A 17,671-nucleotide genomic window follows, 5' to 3' on the forward strand; every position below is an offset into this window, starting at 1 on the left:
AATGCAGTGCTGTCTGGTATCCCTGCTTTGAATTTAAATAAATTACAATATGTACAGAATTCAGCAACTAGAGTGATTACACACTTAAAACCCTGGGAACCAGGGTTGCCAGGTCCTTTTAAGGAAAGTTTAAATATAGTGAGTTTGCCCCCAAAAAATACCACAATACCTGAGGTACACAAAATGATATAACGGAAAGTTGGAGTGTGGAAGGTTTGAGCGAGGGGTCCAGGTACATACCATGAAAGTCCACGGTGATGGGGGGGTGGGACGAGGGTGTCCCTTCAGAGAAATTTCAAAGAGATAGAATGGGTATATACCATTACACAACAGGGGGGCTTGGCTGGTTCCCCCTGGGGATTTTACAACAGTAAAGAACATGTTCAAGTACAAAAACAGTGGAAGGAGTGAGAGATGGATGAAACATGGTAAAAATGGGGGTTGTTGAAAAATAGCCCACAATACCGCAGTTTTTTTTTCTTTCCCAAAGTAGTACTCCAAAAAAGAAAAAAAAAACCTGCAACCTACCAAAGCCATTTTTTCTTTCACAGGTGGTAATCAAAAACAGCACAATTGGGCGAGAAAAACTCTGATCTGGCAACAATTCTGGGAGCATATCACTCCTAGACTTTTAAAACTTCATTAGTTACCTGTTCCCTTTCAGATTCAATATAAACTTCCTTTTACTTTTTAAGGCTCTTCATGGTCTAGCCCCACCTTACTTGTCTTCTTTAATTTGTCCCTATACTCTGTCACGTTCACTTTGTTCTTCTGACTCCTTGCTATTAACCATTCCATTATGCAGATTGCACACTATGGCCAACAGGTCATGGCTATGGAATGCCAAGCCTTTGGAGCTCTGTGCATCATCATTTTCTGTTTTTACATTTAGACTATAAATAAACGTATCATTTTAATATTGCCTTATGTTGTTCTTAAATTTGTTTGTACATTGGATTGTTTGATTTTATGTTTATTGTTGTATAGTGGCCTTGGGTACCTTGAAAGGTGCTTTTAAATTAAATTTATTATTTATTAATTATAAATATTATTTATTTATTATTATTTGGTCACATACCCTTACTTCCAATTCCTACCCCATGTCTGTGATTCATTGACATTACCAGTCTCTTAATAATTTAATTTGACATGCTCTGTCAAGCCTCGTTGGCAGCCTATTTCAGTTGGCGTTATCTTGGGGCTTTTTATATGGCATATACAGTGCATCCGGAAAGTATTCACAGCGCATCACTTTTTTCACATTTGTTATGTTACAGCCTTATTCCAAAATGGATTAAATTAATTTTTTTCCTCAGAATTCTACACACAACACCCCATAATGACAATGTGAAAAAAGTTTACTTGAGATTTTTGCAAATTTATTAAAAATAAAAAAATTGAGAAAGCACATGTACATAAGTATTCACTGCCTTTGCCATGAAGCTCAAAATTGAGCTCAGGTTCATCCTGTTTCCCCTTATCATCCTTGAGATGTTTCTGCAGCTTAATTGGAGTCCACCTGTGGTAAATTCAGTTGATTGGACATGATTTGGAAAGGCACACACCTGTCTATATAAGGTCCCACAGTTGACAGTTCATGTCAGAGCACAAACCAAGCATGAAGTCAAAGGAATTGTCTGTAGACCTCCGAGACAGGATTGTCTCGAGGCACAAATCTGGGGAAGGTTACAGAAACATTTCTGCTGCTTTGAAGGTCCCAATGAGCACAGTGGCCTCCATCATCCGTAAGTGGAAGAAGTTCAAAACCACCAGGACTCTTTCTAGAGCTGGCCGGCCATCTAAACTGAGCGATCGGGGGAGAAGGACCTTAGTCAGGGAGGTGACCAAGAACCCGATGGTCACTCTGTCAGAGCTCCAGAGGTCCTCTGTGGAGAGAGGAGAACCTTCCAGAAGGACAACCATCTCTGCAGCAATCCACCAATCAGGCCTGTATGGTAGAGTGGCCAGACGGAAGCCACTCCTTAGTAAAAGGCACATGGTAGCCCACCTGGAATTTGCCAAAAGGCACCTGAAGGACTCTCAGACCATGAGAAAGAAAATTCTCTGGTCTGATGAGACAAAGATTGAACTCTCTGGTGTGAATGCCAGGCATCACATTTGGAGGAAACCAGGCACCACTCATCACCAGGCCAACACCATCCCTACAGTGAAGCATGATGGTGGCAGCATCATGCTGTGGGGATGTTTTTCAGTGGCAGGGACTGGGAGACTAGTCAGGATAAAGGGAAAGATGACTGCAGCAATGTACAGAGACATCCTGGATGAAAACCTGCTCCAGAGCGCTCTTGACCTCAGACTGGGGCGACGGTTCATCTTTCAGCAGGACAACAACCCTAAGCACACAGCCAAGATAGCAAAGGAGTAGCTTCAGGACAACTCTGTGAATGTCCTTGAGTGGCCCAGCCAGAGCCCAGACTTGAATCCGATTGAACATCTCTGGAGAGATCTTAAAATGGCTGTGCACCGACACTTCCCATCCAACCTGATGGAGCTTGAGAGGTGCTGCAAAGAGGAATGGGCGAAACTGGCCAAGGATAGGTGTGCCAAGCTTGTGGCATCATATTCAAAAAGACTTGAGGCTGCAGTTGCTGCCAAAGGTGCATTGACAAAGTATTGAGCAAAGGCTGTGAATACTTATGTACATGTGATTTCTCATTTTTTTTATTTTTAATAAATTAAATTTGCAAAAACCTCAAGTAAACTTTTTTCATGTTGTCATTATGTGGTGTTGTGTGTAGAATTCTGAGGAAAAAAATGAATTTAATCCATTTTGGAATAAGGCTGTAACATAACAAAATGTGGAAAAAGTGATGCACTGTGAATACTTTCCGGATGCACTGTAAATCGAGCACTTTAAACCTTTACATGGTTTTCAACTTTTGCATTGTAATGATCTTTAGAATTTTCTCCTTATTATATTTATTTAGAAGGCATTTTTATTCAGAGTATCTTGCAAACATTTAAGATGATCGCAACACAGAACAATATTTTAAAGAGCATTAAGCACAGTAGATCTGTGACTAAATTAAAATTACTAGTTTTTAAAAATAAAAACAAGCAGTAGGCAGGTTATGATTAGATACAACACGTCATGGAAGCTAAGTGCTGCAAACACGTGCAGGTGGTTAAGAAATGACGATTAAACGAATCTCTGTTTCTCCTTTATATCTTTACTATATCAGCAAAAATGTAATACAATGTAATGTAATAAAATGTAATAAAAATGACATGAATAATTTTTCTCTTATACCATATTGTTTCAGTAAAATGAACATTGTGGACTCTGAAGGCCTTTTAAAATGTTATATATAACTATTATAACAACAAATGGAAAATCAAAACATATCCGTTATTTTCCAGTACCTTTATTAATGTCATCAATACACACTGCCTGTGTGAGACTGTGAAGCAGCCAACTGCTGTATATAGTCAACACCAATGTGTTCTAATATCACTCTGTAGAATAAATAAATAATATTTTATTGTAAATTGCAGAATTTAATTTGCGACCACTCATTCTCAGCCTCTCTTATTCCTTATTGGTGAGCTGGGCATATGTAAATGCAAATTTGAGACTTGTTGTCTTTTTTCTAGCTTTGCCTTGTTCTCACATTTGCTGTCTTTTTTTTCTCCTTTGGAGACTGCACTCCTTTAACATGTGTAATGCATCCTATATGTTTTTCAACTGTGTAATGGCCAGTGTGATTTTCTATGCAGTGGCGAACTAGGCAGGCAACACCACTTGAAGAGAGGTGCACAGAATCAATGATCTAATTAAAAAGACAGGCTCAGTTATGGGATACAGTCTTAACTCTTTTAGGGCGGATGTCGACTTTTGTCGACAGGAGGGGTTGAAGGCGAATGTCGACAAAAGTCGACATCCAGGGATAGGGGGCGACAATCAGCTGTTAATGGCGACAGATCTCACTGTCACGTCACAGGCATTCCCTCTGTGCTTGGAGGAATGCTAGACTCGTTGACTCGGCAACTAAACCTTGTGTGTGCGTGAGTTGCGAAATGTAAACAGTGGCAAGATGGCACCGACATGTGAAAAGGCAGCAAAGCAAGTGCAGAAAAGAAAACACTCAGCAGACGATGTTTTGCGCATTATCGCGGAGTCGGACTCTTGATTTTTCAGAATCGGATTTTATTGGCAGTGATCAGGAGATCGAGCAAGAGAGTGAGAAGCAGGCATCAGCTGATCAGACACCAGCCGATGCTGCGCCAGCGGATCTGCTGCCAGTTGAGTGCCTTCGCGCAGCCGATGCATCTACGGCAAGGTTCGCATGGAATAAATACACAGACATTGATCCGTTGAGAGCCGATCTGGCTACCGGAGTTTACAAGGCGGCAGGGCTTGCTGTTGGACACGACAGATCACCAGCTGCTGTACTTCAGGCTGCTCTCTCCTGATGCTGCTTTTCAGCTACTGTCAGACGAGACAAACAGGTAGGCAGAGATTTTTTTTGAATCGCAGGCTGCGTTTGCATTGCATTCTCGTTTTTCAAAGTGGAAACCCACAATGAAAGACGAGATGAAGCGTGCTGTGGCATTACAAATAGAGATGGGACAGAACTGGTGATATAACTTCAGGGAGCATTGGTCCAAACGTGTTTTGTCCCCTGGTGGCTTAGGTACGTGCTGCTGCAAAGTTTTATTCACTTCTGTAATAAACAGAAGCAAATCCCATGGGGTGAGCCAGGCTATAATGCCATACATAAAGTTCATAAAGTTTCAGAAGATGAAAAGAGTTGACAATACGGTTTTCATGCAGGCAGAAAACTTGGTGACAGTGGCATGGCACGATGGCAAATGGGTGACTTGTCTCTCTACAGTACACACTAACAATATATGTGAGAAAGTGCAGCAACAGACAATTGAAAAATAGGCACCAAAGCAACACTTATTGTAAGGAGTGCAATGTGGCAATGACTGAAATTGGCTGCTTTGAGCGAGATCAGACTTTGCTGTGTAAAATGTATGTGATATGTATGTGAAATCATAGAGTATGCAGGCTCATACAACATGCAAGACAGTAACATTTGTCAAAAGTAAGTATTTTTTGTTGATTTGATATGTTAAACAATTGCTTTGTGTTCTTTTTTAAAAAATGTTAGTTTTTGGAAAAATATTCAGCCCTGGGAGAAAAGAAACCAAAAAAAAAATTTGCCCTAAAAGAGTTAATCTGCTGAGGTTAGTAACAAAGGAGAGAATGAAAACAAAACTTTATGAACAATGCAGCACATCTTCTCTGTGACTCACTATCGTTATTACCAAGTACTTTTAGCCAATGAATTGTGACCAGAATTGTGCCAATACCATGCTACTGGATGCTTAAATAGATAGTAAGAATAAAACCATAATCTCATTATTTGTATTTTAAAGTCCTTAATTCCGTGTTGTTCTGAAGAAATGTCGTTCATGTTCCAGATGGTTTCTAGTAGCCCTCTTAAGATTACAGAGCTAGTTTTTGGTTATCAGACACTGTAGGAAAATCGGTGATTTAACTTTCCCACCCAGGGATGCCAGTAAATGTAGAAAAATGATTTTAACTTGATGGATTAATTATCAGTTTTGCCTTTGCCAATGCTGGTAATTAATTAAATAATTCAGTATCGCTCCTACTTTATTTTCCTTACTTTCTCTGTAGAAAGTGGTCTCCGGCCGTTAGCATTATATCAAAATAACTGAAGTGCACTTATTGTAGTAAGAAACAGAACAATATAATTTATTGATAAACTCAATGATTATTGAAATATGGTTATCGCATATATATCAACAAAGAAAACAGGACACAAAAAAGATGAGACATACAAACATATAACACAGAAGAGACTGGTTGTTTACTTGCTGTTTAGAATTCAAATTTTTATTGGAACAGATTAATAGTTTTAAGATACCAAGTCTTCAAGGAAAATGTCCTAAATTTTGTATGGATTTGTCGCTGTTGTTGCTCTTCTTGCACTGGAGTGAGCTCTTTCTCATTGATGTGGTCCTTTGTTCATGCTGTGTTATGCTTTTCTCAGCTACAGTGCCTTTCATGATGTTTGGTACAAAGAAACATTTCTCCTTTATTTACCACTCTGTTCCACAATTTAAAATTACAATTTAGTTCTGATTAAAGTGTACATTGCAGACTTTTATTTAAGGGTATTTGAATACATTTTGGTCACACCATACAGAAGTGACAGCACTTTTTATACATGGTTACCCTCATTTGCAGGGCACCATCATTTCTGGGTCATAGCAATTCATGTAGCAGGTGTTTGTGATTACTCAGATGTTTTTCATTGCCTCATTAGTGAAGGCATAACATACCTAGGCTTTCTTCTGTCTTTTGGAGTCTGTAGTTACCATTGTTTAACATGAGGTCAAGAGCTGTGCCAGTGAAACTCAAAGTTGCCATTATGAGGCCAAAAAACAAGAATAAAATCATTAGAAATCTGTAAAACTTAGGTTTACCTAAGGTTTTAGGAATATCTTTCTGAAATACCATTAATAAGAAAGAATGCACAGCTCGGACCGGTAGGCCAAGGAATACATCCACTGCTGGTGATAGAGGAATCCTCATTACAGTAAAGAAAAAGCCACAAACACTTGTCCAACAGATCAGAGCGGTCTTCAGGAGCCAGGAGTTTCTGTGTCAGAGACTACTATCTGCAGAAGACTTAATGAACAGAAGTACAGAGGCCACACTGAAAGATGCAAAGCACTATTTAGCCACAAAAAAGGATTGTCAGATTTGCAGTTTGTGGAAAAGTGCTTTAAAGAGCCTGCACAACTCTGAATAAAGGTCTTGTGGACAGATGAGACAAAGATTAACCTCTATCAGATTGATGGCAAAAGCAAAGTGTGGAGACAAAAAGAAGCGGTCCAAGATCCAAAGCATACCACCTCATCTGTTAAGCATGATGAGGACTGTTATGGCTTGGGCATGTATGGCTGCCAGGACACTCATCTTCATTGATGGCGTAATTGCGGGACGTGTATAGAAACCTCTTGTCTGCTCAAGTTTCAGTAAACGCCTCAAAACTCATTGGAAAGCGCTTCGTTCTAAAACAAGATGATGATTCCAAACATACTGCTAAGTAGGGGTGGGCGGTATGACCAAAATTCTATATCAAGGTATTTTTCTAAATTATCCCGGTTTCACGGTATTTGGATGTTAACCACATTTTCCACTGCAATTACTGGCTAAGAATAACCTATTCCACTGTCAAGAGAATTGTACATTGTACAAAAAAACATTTTAATGTGCACACAAGTATTAATACAGGAAGTAAATATCCAGAAGTGCTTGTCAAAAGTTGTACTGCACTGAACATGTCTTAGAAAAGAATAAATAGTAAATATTTTTTGTAAAACAACTATACTTTCTGTTAATGTTAACAATCTCTGTCCACTGACAAGTTAAAGTGACTTTTTAAACAACTTTACCATCATTAAACTGCATAATATTCAAACTAATAAATAATAATAAAATAAATAATTGTATTATTACTGATAGTTTCACTATTACTTCAAGGCTTCAAGCCCAGGTGTATTACACAGTATTCACCAAATTAAAATAAAATAAAACAAGTGCAATCTTTGTGATGACATCTTTACCAACTGAACCATCATTTAGGCAAACTGCATTAATATGGACCTTCCTTCAAGCTAAGCTATATGAATAAATAATTAAACTGCAACTTGCATTTATAATGCTACTAGCAAAATACCCGCGCTTCACAGCGGAGAAGTAGTATGTTTAAGAGTTTATGAAAAAGAAAAGCAAACATTTTAAAAATAACGTAACATGATTGTCAATGTAATTGTGTTGTTATTGTTATGAGTGTTGCTATACACACACTCATAAACATATATATACATATATACATACATACACACACACACACACATATATATATATATATATATATATATATATATATATATATATATATATATATATATATATATATATATTATATATATATATATACACACACACATATACATATCCACATACATATATATATATATATATATATATATATATAATATACACACACATAAACTTATATATACATATACATATTTACATATATATACATATGTACATATACACATATATATATACATATGTACATATACACATTTACATATATATATATATATATATATATATATATATATATATATATATATATATATATATATACACACACACATACACATCTACATACATATACACATACATTTATATATATATATATATATATATATATATATATATATATATATATATATATATATATATATACATACACACATACATATACACACACATATACATATATACATATACACATACATATATACATATACACATACATACACATACATATATACATATATACATATATATCAAATGAATGTCAACCTTTTGCAGGGTCTGTCCCTGAGACTTATTAATTGTAATTGCGAAGCAGAGCCTTAGTGGAAATTGGAGGCGTTTGAATTGAAATGGGAAATCAGAGGGTATAACAGGGATGCGAGGAATAAAAACTCTCTCCCCTGAGCCACCGCCAGTAAAAATAGTTGCCTGAATGAGGTTCTTTTGCAGACACGTGACCTGAAGTGTCGTGCCGATGTCCACGGGTTTATTTAATGTTAGCTAAGACCCGGCAGTTAAAAGTTTCTGGCTACTGCAATTTTAACTCTGTCACAAAGTGATCCAAACTGTTGTTTATACCTCGTGTCTTCTCATTAAACTTGTATCTCGCGAATATGGCATTGCAAACGGCAGCGGGTCAGTTCACGTGCCTACATGGGAGGCGTGATGACACGATATATTTTGATATATATCAAAATACCCGCGCTTCGCAGCGGCGAAGTACTGCTTTAAAATTTTTATTAAGAAGAAAAGTAAACCTTTTTAAACTGAGGGAAAATGAATCAATAATTATTTCTTAAGGATCTCTTTGTATACCATGTTGTCAGTTCGTCCTTCTGGTTCTAATATGACCAAGCTGTGTGCTGAGCTTACTGTTGAGCATGAAATCTAACGTGGTTTGTGCCCTTCAGAATGAAAACAGTTGTGCATTCACCTTTTTAATAAAAGGCGAGCTTTTAAGTCTGAGAAATCACCCCATAAATGCAAACGTTTAATTGCACATGTGTTAATATGTATGCTTACACAGTATTAAAAGACGTTCAACAACGGAGACTTATTAATTGTCATTGCTAAGCAGAGCCTTAGTGGAAATTGGAGGCGTTTGAATTGAAATGGGAGATCAGAGGGTATAACGGGGATGCGAGGAATAAAAACTCTCTCTCCTGAGCCACCTCCAGTAAAAATAGTTGCCTGAATGAGGTTCTTTTGCAGACACGTGACCTGAAGTCTCGTGCCGTCACAAAGTTTCAGTGGCTGTACGCAAATCCACAATCGGTTTCATATTGTTTTCGTACCTTATCAATTGTGAAATGTGTTTTTTGAACAGGTTTGATTCTTTGAAGTGATCACTCCTGCTGCGTTCAGTCACTTCACGTGAGCCGCTCTCTTGTGTGATGTTGCGATGTCCACGGGTTTATTTAATGTTAGCTAAGACCCGGCAGTTAAAAGTTTCTGGCTACTGAAATTTTAACTCTGTCACAAAGTGATCCAAACTGTCGTTTATACCTCGTGTCTTCTCATTAAACTTTTATCTCGCGAATATGGTATTGCAAACGGCAGCGGGTCAGTTCACGTGCTTACATGGGAGGCGTGATGACACGATATATTTTGATATATATCAAAATACCCGCGCTTCGCAGCGGCGAAGCACTGCTTTAAAATTTTTATTAAGAAGAAAAGTAAACCTTTTTAAATTGAGTGAAAATGAATCAATAATTATTTCTTAAGGATCTCTTTGTATACCATGTTGTCAGTTCGCCCTTCCGGTTGTAATATGACCAAGCTGTGTGCTGAACTTACTCTTGAGCATGAAATCTAATGTGGTTTGTGCCCTTCAGAATGAAAACAGTTTGCATTCACTTTTTTAATAAAAGGCGAGCTTTTAAGTCTGAGAAATCACCCCGTAAATGCACACGTTTAATTGCACATGTGTTAATATGTATGCTTACACAGTATTAAAAGACACTCAAAAATTAACGTCATTTACCTTCATTCCCGCATTTGACTCGTGCTGTAAATCTCTTCCTTGTTTTTAGTTCACGTGATTACGTAGGAGGCGTGATGACGCGATACGTGACTCCGCCTCCTCCATTAGAGTATATGGACAAAAAACAGGTTCCAGTTATGACCATTACGTGTAGAATTTCGAAATGAAACCTGCCTAACTTTTGTAAGTAAGCTGTAAGGAATGAGCCTGCCAAATTTCAGCCTTCTACCTACACGGGAAGTTGGAGAATTAGTGATGAGTCAGTCAGTGAGGGCTTTGCCTTTTATTAGTATAGATTTGTGGTATAGCCCTACGGAATCGTATTAGGGCCACGGTGAAGAGAAAAAATTACAGACACAGGGAAGAAAAAAAAAACTATATGTTGAGCATAAAGTCGACATTTCCACTTTATTCTCACCGTTTATGTCAAGATTAAAGTCGACATTTCCACATTTTTCTCATAGTTTACTTTATAATTAAAGTAGAATGGCGTAAACTAAACTTCATCCTAAAATCATTGTTTAATTTACTAGATTTTCTCAAACCCCGTCATAAATTAATGTAGCACATTTAATGCTTTGTGTTAAGTGTTCCCCGACCCAGTTGTTAATCACTACGCTTCTTAAACTGACTTCCTCCGCACTAAGAGGAGATGGCGATCACCGCACAAAATGCATTCACTGTATGATATTCCTGCTCTCTGAAAATTTAGAATGCTAAGATAAATACTTGATATCATTTTCATGATGAAATGCATTAAAGCAGTTATTAAACTTGCACGGTAGTGAGGCAGTAGTGCTGCTGCCTCGCAGTATGGGGTCCCCAGGTGTATGTTCAGTGTAGAGAACTTTATGGCAGGTGTGACGAGGCTCCAAAAAACTGGATGTATGAATGGGTACCACACAGGTTTAACTTAAATATTGTGTAAATGTTGGGTTTGTGATCTGTATGGTCGGAGACACGAACACAGAATTCAATGGATGTTCTTCTGAGCAGGCTTTCTTTATTGCACGCATGCTGTGTCTTATCTGATGTACCAAAACCCCAATTCCTATCCTTCCTTTTTTCTTTCTCCACATAACCAAGCACCACACGATAAATGTCTTTGTGAAATTAAAACTAGTTATAAACTTAGCCCAAGGAGTGTTCAGAATTTTAAAATATCTTCGTTATACATGTTTAATTATGCCATCCATTCAGGGTTGTGCCCATCCCTGAACAAGTCGCCAGCACATCGCAGGATGAATACGAGCTAAACATACACTAGCAGGGTCAATATAGCATAACAAAAACCCACATCCTACATGACTTTGAAAGGAAACTGAAGCACGCCGAGTAAACCCACCAGAAAAACATGCAAACTCGAGGCAGGGTACACCCGAGACACCCTTGCTGCGAGGCAGCAGTGCCACCTCCATGCCGCCGTGCCCCCACATGATTAATACATGCTTTAATGCATTTCACCTTGAAAATTATATCAAGTAATTTATCTTAGCATTCTAAATGTTCAGAGAGCAGGAATATCATGAAGTGAATGTATTCTGTGCAGCGATCGCTGCCAGTGCCTCCTCTTAGTGCAAGAGGAAGTCAGTTTAAGAAGCTCGGGGAACACTTAACCCTTTGCAGTTGTATTTAATTTTCAACGTCACGCTACATTAGTCGTAATTAATTATTGAAAAAACGCCGTTATTTAAAAACAACACTTTATTACACTTATTATGCAACAACACAATACACATGTACTTTTTCAGTTATACACGTGTTCAGATAATCTTTATAATGTCAATTGAGAAATATAAACTTAGTTTTTGTATTTTTCCATAGTATGATACCGTTCTGGATCTGGATTTGATGGTGGTTGGACGTGAAGCATCCAGTGTATCATACAGAAGCGGTCTCGAGTCGGTGAAGAATGGCATGTAGTTGTCCCAAGTTGTTGAAAAATAATCCTTCACATCAGCTGCATTTGTTATAGCCATTTTCAGTATCACACCAATATAGCATTTCATCTCAGTCAGAGAGACATCACGCCATTTTTTCCATATTGAACGCGGTTTTAGTTGATCTCGCATAGCATGAATTTCAGCTCGAGCGTATCTATTCGTTTCATCTGCTACATTTTGCATGACGTCATCAGTAAAGAATAACTGAAACATACCACCTACGGTTTTTGGAATAGAGCCTGCAGGTATCTGTACTCCAGTATTAGCTACGCTAAAGTCAAATCTGTCTACAACAAAATCAACATCACGTACTTTGCACCAAGAATTTTCATTACCATTATTAGTTTCAGTTTCGTTTTCGCTGCTTACTGCTTCACTTTCATCAGCTGACATATCATCAAGTCCAGTATCATCAGTGCTATTACCATTATCATTATAATCATCGTCATTATCATCATCTTCATCATCAATTTCATCCACATCCATTGCCATAATTTCATCCAGAACTTGTGCTGCATTTTGTAAACGTCTGGACGTCGCCATCTTGAATAGAGAACAAGAACTAGCCAATAATTACAGCAGTTATTTTTTTCAAGCACGTAGGAATAACACAGGCCACTTTTCTCGACCAGGCGACTGTGCAAATCGGTCAGAAACTTGCAGGGCCACCAGCGGTGGCCTGACGACCTATAGCGCACTTTTTACTAAGGCCAGTTTTCTGGCCTAACGACCGCAAAGGGTTAACACAAAGCATTTAATGTGCTATATAACTTATGACGGGGTTTGAGAAAATCTAGTAAGTTAAATATTCATTTTACGATGAAGTTTAGTTTACGATGTTCTACTTTAATGACAAAGTATGAGAATAAAGTCAACATGTCTACTTTATTCTCGTCATAAGCGTCGAGAATAAAGTCAACATGTCATCACACTATTACACAGTACCCAAGTACATTACACTGTAGGCTATTGAAAACAAATAAAACAAGTACAACTTGGCTTGCAGTATTATCCAGTAGTATAGAAGCAGTATTTACACATTTGAACATAATGGTCCACATCTGACCTTTTAAAACCAAAGCATCTCCAGGCAACGGACGTGACTCCTTTTTTTCGGCAAAAGTTCTTCTGTGTCATCATGTTCAACTTTATCATCAGCTACAGCTTCAGTTTTGGAATGTTCTCTGTCCATTTTCACCGCGCAATACCTACACTACCACACCTATTTAGCGATGTAGCAGTGAAAAAAAGCCCCCGTGCAACACCTCTGTGTTTAGCGGTGTAGCAGTGAAAAAGGTCCCCACTTCCACAGTTTCCCGTTGCGCCACGTTCCGAACGTCATTTAGGCAATTTAAACCGGTGTTGCGGTATAAGAAAAATCCTTATCATAACAAAAATAAAAAACGGTTTTCGGTATGAACCGGTATACCGCCCAGCACTACTGCTAAGGCAACACAGGAATATTTCAGAGCTACAGAATGGAAAATTCCTGAATGACAAAGCCAGTTACCCGATTTAAATTCATTTGAGCATACCTTCCATGTGGTGAAGAGAAAAGGGGACAAGCTTCCAAATCAAACAGGAGCTGAAGATGGCTGCTTTAGAGGCTTGGTAGAGCATCATCAGAGAAGATTCTCCGTATCTGCTGATGTCTATGAATCGCAGACTTCAAGCAGGCATTGCATGCAAGGCATATGCAACAAAGTACTAAGTATGACTACTTTAATATACTTACCATTGTAATGTCCTAAACATTATGGTGCCCTGAAATGGTGGGACCATGTATTAAAAGTGTTGTCATTTCGGCATGTTGTGACCAAAATATATGCAAACACCCTTAAATTAAAGTCTGCAGTGTGCACTTTAATCATGCCTGAATTGTGACCGAAATGTATGCAAATACCCTTAAAGTCTGCAATGTGGGCTTTAATCATGTCGGAATTGTTTGATTTGTAATTTTAAACTGAGGGGTAAATCAAAGAAAAATGTGTCTTTTTGCTGTCCTAGATGCTGAAATTCCCTTCTTAAAGTAATAGACTGAGCTCAGTCACTGGCACAGTGCTTGGCTGGGCAAAAGGAATCTCAGCTTTTAGGTCCACATAGACAAAAGATTGTCACTTTTCACCTCCCCAGAAAAGGAGCGGTTCATCCACTTACAGGTTTTAGAGAGGAGGTATCAGAGAGTACAAGTAGTTTCAGACACTATTGCAGCTTGTTTTAAAGGAAGTTGTAACCTCTAGTGATTAAATTAAAGTCCCTTCCAGTTACAGAACGAGTGCCTGCTCATTGGTGTTATTTTGACCTTCAAAATTGTCACTGGTTGAATTATAACTCTATATTCAGACTTGGGTGTCAGTTATGAAACTTTGGGTCTGAAGGGGCCTTTGCAAAGATGTCAGTTGAAGTCTGATTTACATCTTTATTATCAGAAGAACAACAGACTGATTCTTATGCTGTAAAATCAGGAATGCCGATTGGAGATGAAGATAGATTTCTGCATCCCTGTTATATCTGCTGTATTAGCAGGCCTTTTGTGTCTCTAAATAGCCTATCAGAATGGGTAATGCCCACTTTGTCCTTCAAGGCTGTATCAGAAAGTTGTCAGATTACAGCTTAAGTTGTGTAATGTCCTTGTGATTTATTTTCATGGTGCTTTACTTAATTTGTTTAGCCAGACTTTGTATACTATTAAATTTAAGTCATGGCATTATGTGCATTACTAACATAATAACTATAAATGTTTTTTGTTATATGGTAGAGTCAAGTTTTATTCTTTTACATTTAGATTGTAACATCAGCATCAACAGACCTCCAGGACTACACTTACTACTTTGTTCCTGCTCCTTGGCTGTCTGTGAAACTTCTTAGGCTCTTACAGTGTTACCCTCCTCCTGGTATGGAAGCATTAATTTATTTATTTATTTTTACTTTGCACTTTGTTACAGAATCTTGGCTTTCTTTTAGAGCTTAAACTGAATTTACCACCCACACTGATGCCTTAAAGTTGTAGTACCTTGTCATGGATCGAGACAGTTACTTTAAAAAGAGTTCAGCTGGGGGCAGGGGGATGGGAAAGCAGGCTGCTTGCTGCTTGTGCTGATTGACACATTTGCAAAACAAAAGACACCAATGGAGAGGTGTGAAGGAATTTAAGGTGTCACGGGATTACGAGTTTTTTCGTAGGCTTCAGGGATTCTAGTGTTAAAAGGATGGCAAACCCTCCATCACTGGTGCCAGTTCAACATGTGGTCTATGTTAGTCAATTTGCTGCTGTTGTCCATTACATTTCCATAAATAATGTAATAATTGTTTTAAAAATAATTTGACTGAAATGTTGATGTAGTTTGTAAACATTTTACATAAATAACTAATTACTTGATTACTCATAATTGACCAGAATAGTGTTTTATGGAATGTAGTTCAACATTGCAACCTTTCCACTGTAAGTAAGTTTATTTTATGAAAACATCTGTGTACATTAAGTATTATGCTAAAGTATAGGAACATTTTTGTTCTTTTATACTGTTGAAATGCTTTCTCTGCTTATGTGTTTTCTTAGAGGATGCAGCAGTCAGAGGACGCCTGACAGAATGCCTGGAAACTATCCTAAATAAAGCACAGGAGCCACCTAAATCAAAGAAGGTTCAGCACTCCAATGCAAAAAATGCCGTCCTTTTTGAAGCAATCAGCTTAATAATACACCATGACAGGTTGGTTCTAATGATGGTTAGTTGATTTGACTTTAGTGGTATTAACTGATATATACAGTCATATGAAAAAGTTTGGGAACCCCTCTTAATTCTTTGGATTTTTGTTTATCATTGGCTGAGCTTTCAAAGTAGCAACTTCCTTTTAATATATGACATGCCTTATGGAAACAGTAGTATTTCAGCAGTGACATTAAGTTTATTGGATTAGCAGAAAATATGCAATATGCATCATAACAAAATTAGACAGGTGCATAAATTTGGGCACCCCAACAGAGATATTACATCAATACTTAGTTGAGCCTCCTTTTGCAAAAATAACAGCCTCTAGACACCTCCTATAGCCTTTGAGTGTCTGGATTCTGGATGGAGGTATTTTTGACCATTCTTCAATACAAAATCTCTCCAGTTCAATTAAATTTGACGACTGCCAAGCATGGACAGCCTGCTTCAAATCATCCCATAGATTTTCAATGATATTCAGGTCAGGGGACTGTGACGGCCATTCCAGAACATTGTACTTCTCCCTCTGCATGAATGCCTTTGTAAATTTCGAACTGTGCTTTGGGTCATTGTCTTGTTGGAATATCCAACCCCTGCGTAACTTCAACTTTGTGACTAATGCTTGAACATTATCCTGAAGAATTTGTTGATATTGGGTTGAATTCATCCGACCCTCAACTTTAACAAGGGTCCCAGTCCCTGAACTAGCCATACAGCCCCATAGCATGATGGAACCTCCACCAAATTTGACAGTAGGTAGCAGGTGTTTTTCTTGGAATGCAGTGTTCTTCCACCATACAAAGCGCTTTTTGTTATGACCAAATGACTCAATTTTTGTTTCATCAGTCCACAGCACTTTGTTCCAAAATGAATCTGGCTTGTCTAAATGAACATTTGCATACAACAAGTGACTCTGTTTGTGGTGTGAGTGCAGAAAGGGCTTCTTTTTCATCACCCTGCCATACAGATGTTCTTTGTGCACATTGCGCTGAATTGTAGAACGATGTACAGATACACCATCTGCAGCAAGATGTTCTTGTAGGTCTTTGGAGGTGATCTGTGGCTTGTCTGTAACCATTCTCACAATCCTGCGCATATGCCGCTCCTGTATTTTTCTTGGCCTGCCAGATCTGGGGTTAACAGCAGTTGTGCCTGTGGCCTTCCGTTTCCTGATTATATTCCTTACAGGTGAAACTGACAGTTTAAACCTCTGAGATAGCTTTTTGTAGCCTTCCACTAAACCATGGTACTGAACAATCTTTGTTTTCAGATCTTTTGAGAGTTGCTTTGAGGATCCCATGCTGTCACTCTTCAGAGGAGAGTCAAAGGGAAGCACAACTTGCAACTGACCACCTTTAATACCTTGGACACACCTGTCTATGAAGTTCAAGGCTTAACGAGCTAATCCAACCAATTTGGTGTTGCAAGTAATCAGTATTGAGCAGTTACATGCATTCAAATCAGCAAAATTACAACGGTACCCAAATTTTTGCACAGCCAGTTTTTCACATTTGATTTAATTTCATACAACTAAATACTGCTTCACTAAAAATCTATGTTCGGAAAACACCCCAGTACTCAGATGTTCCTAGGAAATGAAAGACGTACCACTGTTATCTTTTTTGTTGAGAGTAGAGTAAATTATTATGCAAGCTGAGAGGGGTTCCCAAACTTTTTCATATGACTGTAGTTTTCTACATTTAATTCTTATTTGGGCATACATGTGCTAATCAACATGCAGCATTTTTCCACTCTCTGGTACCTAGATCAAAAACCTTAGTTTTAAATGTCTGTTGTCCTTATCCGTGCACTATAGCAGTAATTAAATTAGTTTTACTATGAATCCATGGGT

At 38.0% G+C, this 17,671-nt stretch overlaps 1 protein-coding gene across 3 annotated transcripts in view; it reads left to right on the top strand.

Moving 5' to 3' along the window:
• LOC114646156 (AP-2 complex subunit alpha-2) overlaps positions 1-17,671 on the top strand; it is a 231,694-nt gene that overhangs the window by 102,694 nt on the left and 111,329 nt on the right. For all 3 annotated transcript variants that reach the window (XM_051922803.1, XM_051922801.1, XM_051922802.1), the window contains exons 7-8: positions 14,895-15,003; positions 15,669-15,819. In XM_051922803.1, the coding sequence (XP_051778763.1) occupies positions 14,895-15,003; positions 15,669-15,819 (260 nt within the window). The remainder of the gene's footprint in view (positions 1-14,894; positions 15,004-15,668; positions 15,820-17,671) is intronic.

This window comes from Erpetoichthys calabaricus, chromosome 2 (genome assembly GCF_900747795.2).
Source record: "Erpetoichthys calabaricus chromosome 2, fErpCal1.3, whole genome shotgun sequence".
Classification (NCBI taxonomy): Eukaryota; Metazoa; Chordata; class Cladistia; order Polypteriformes; family Polypteridae; genus Erpetoichthys; species Erpetoichthys calabaricus.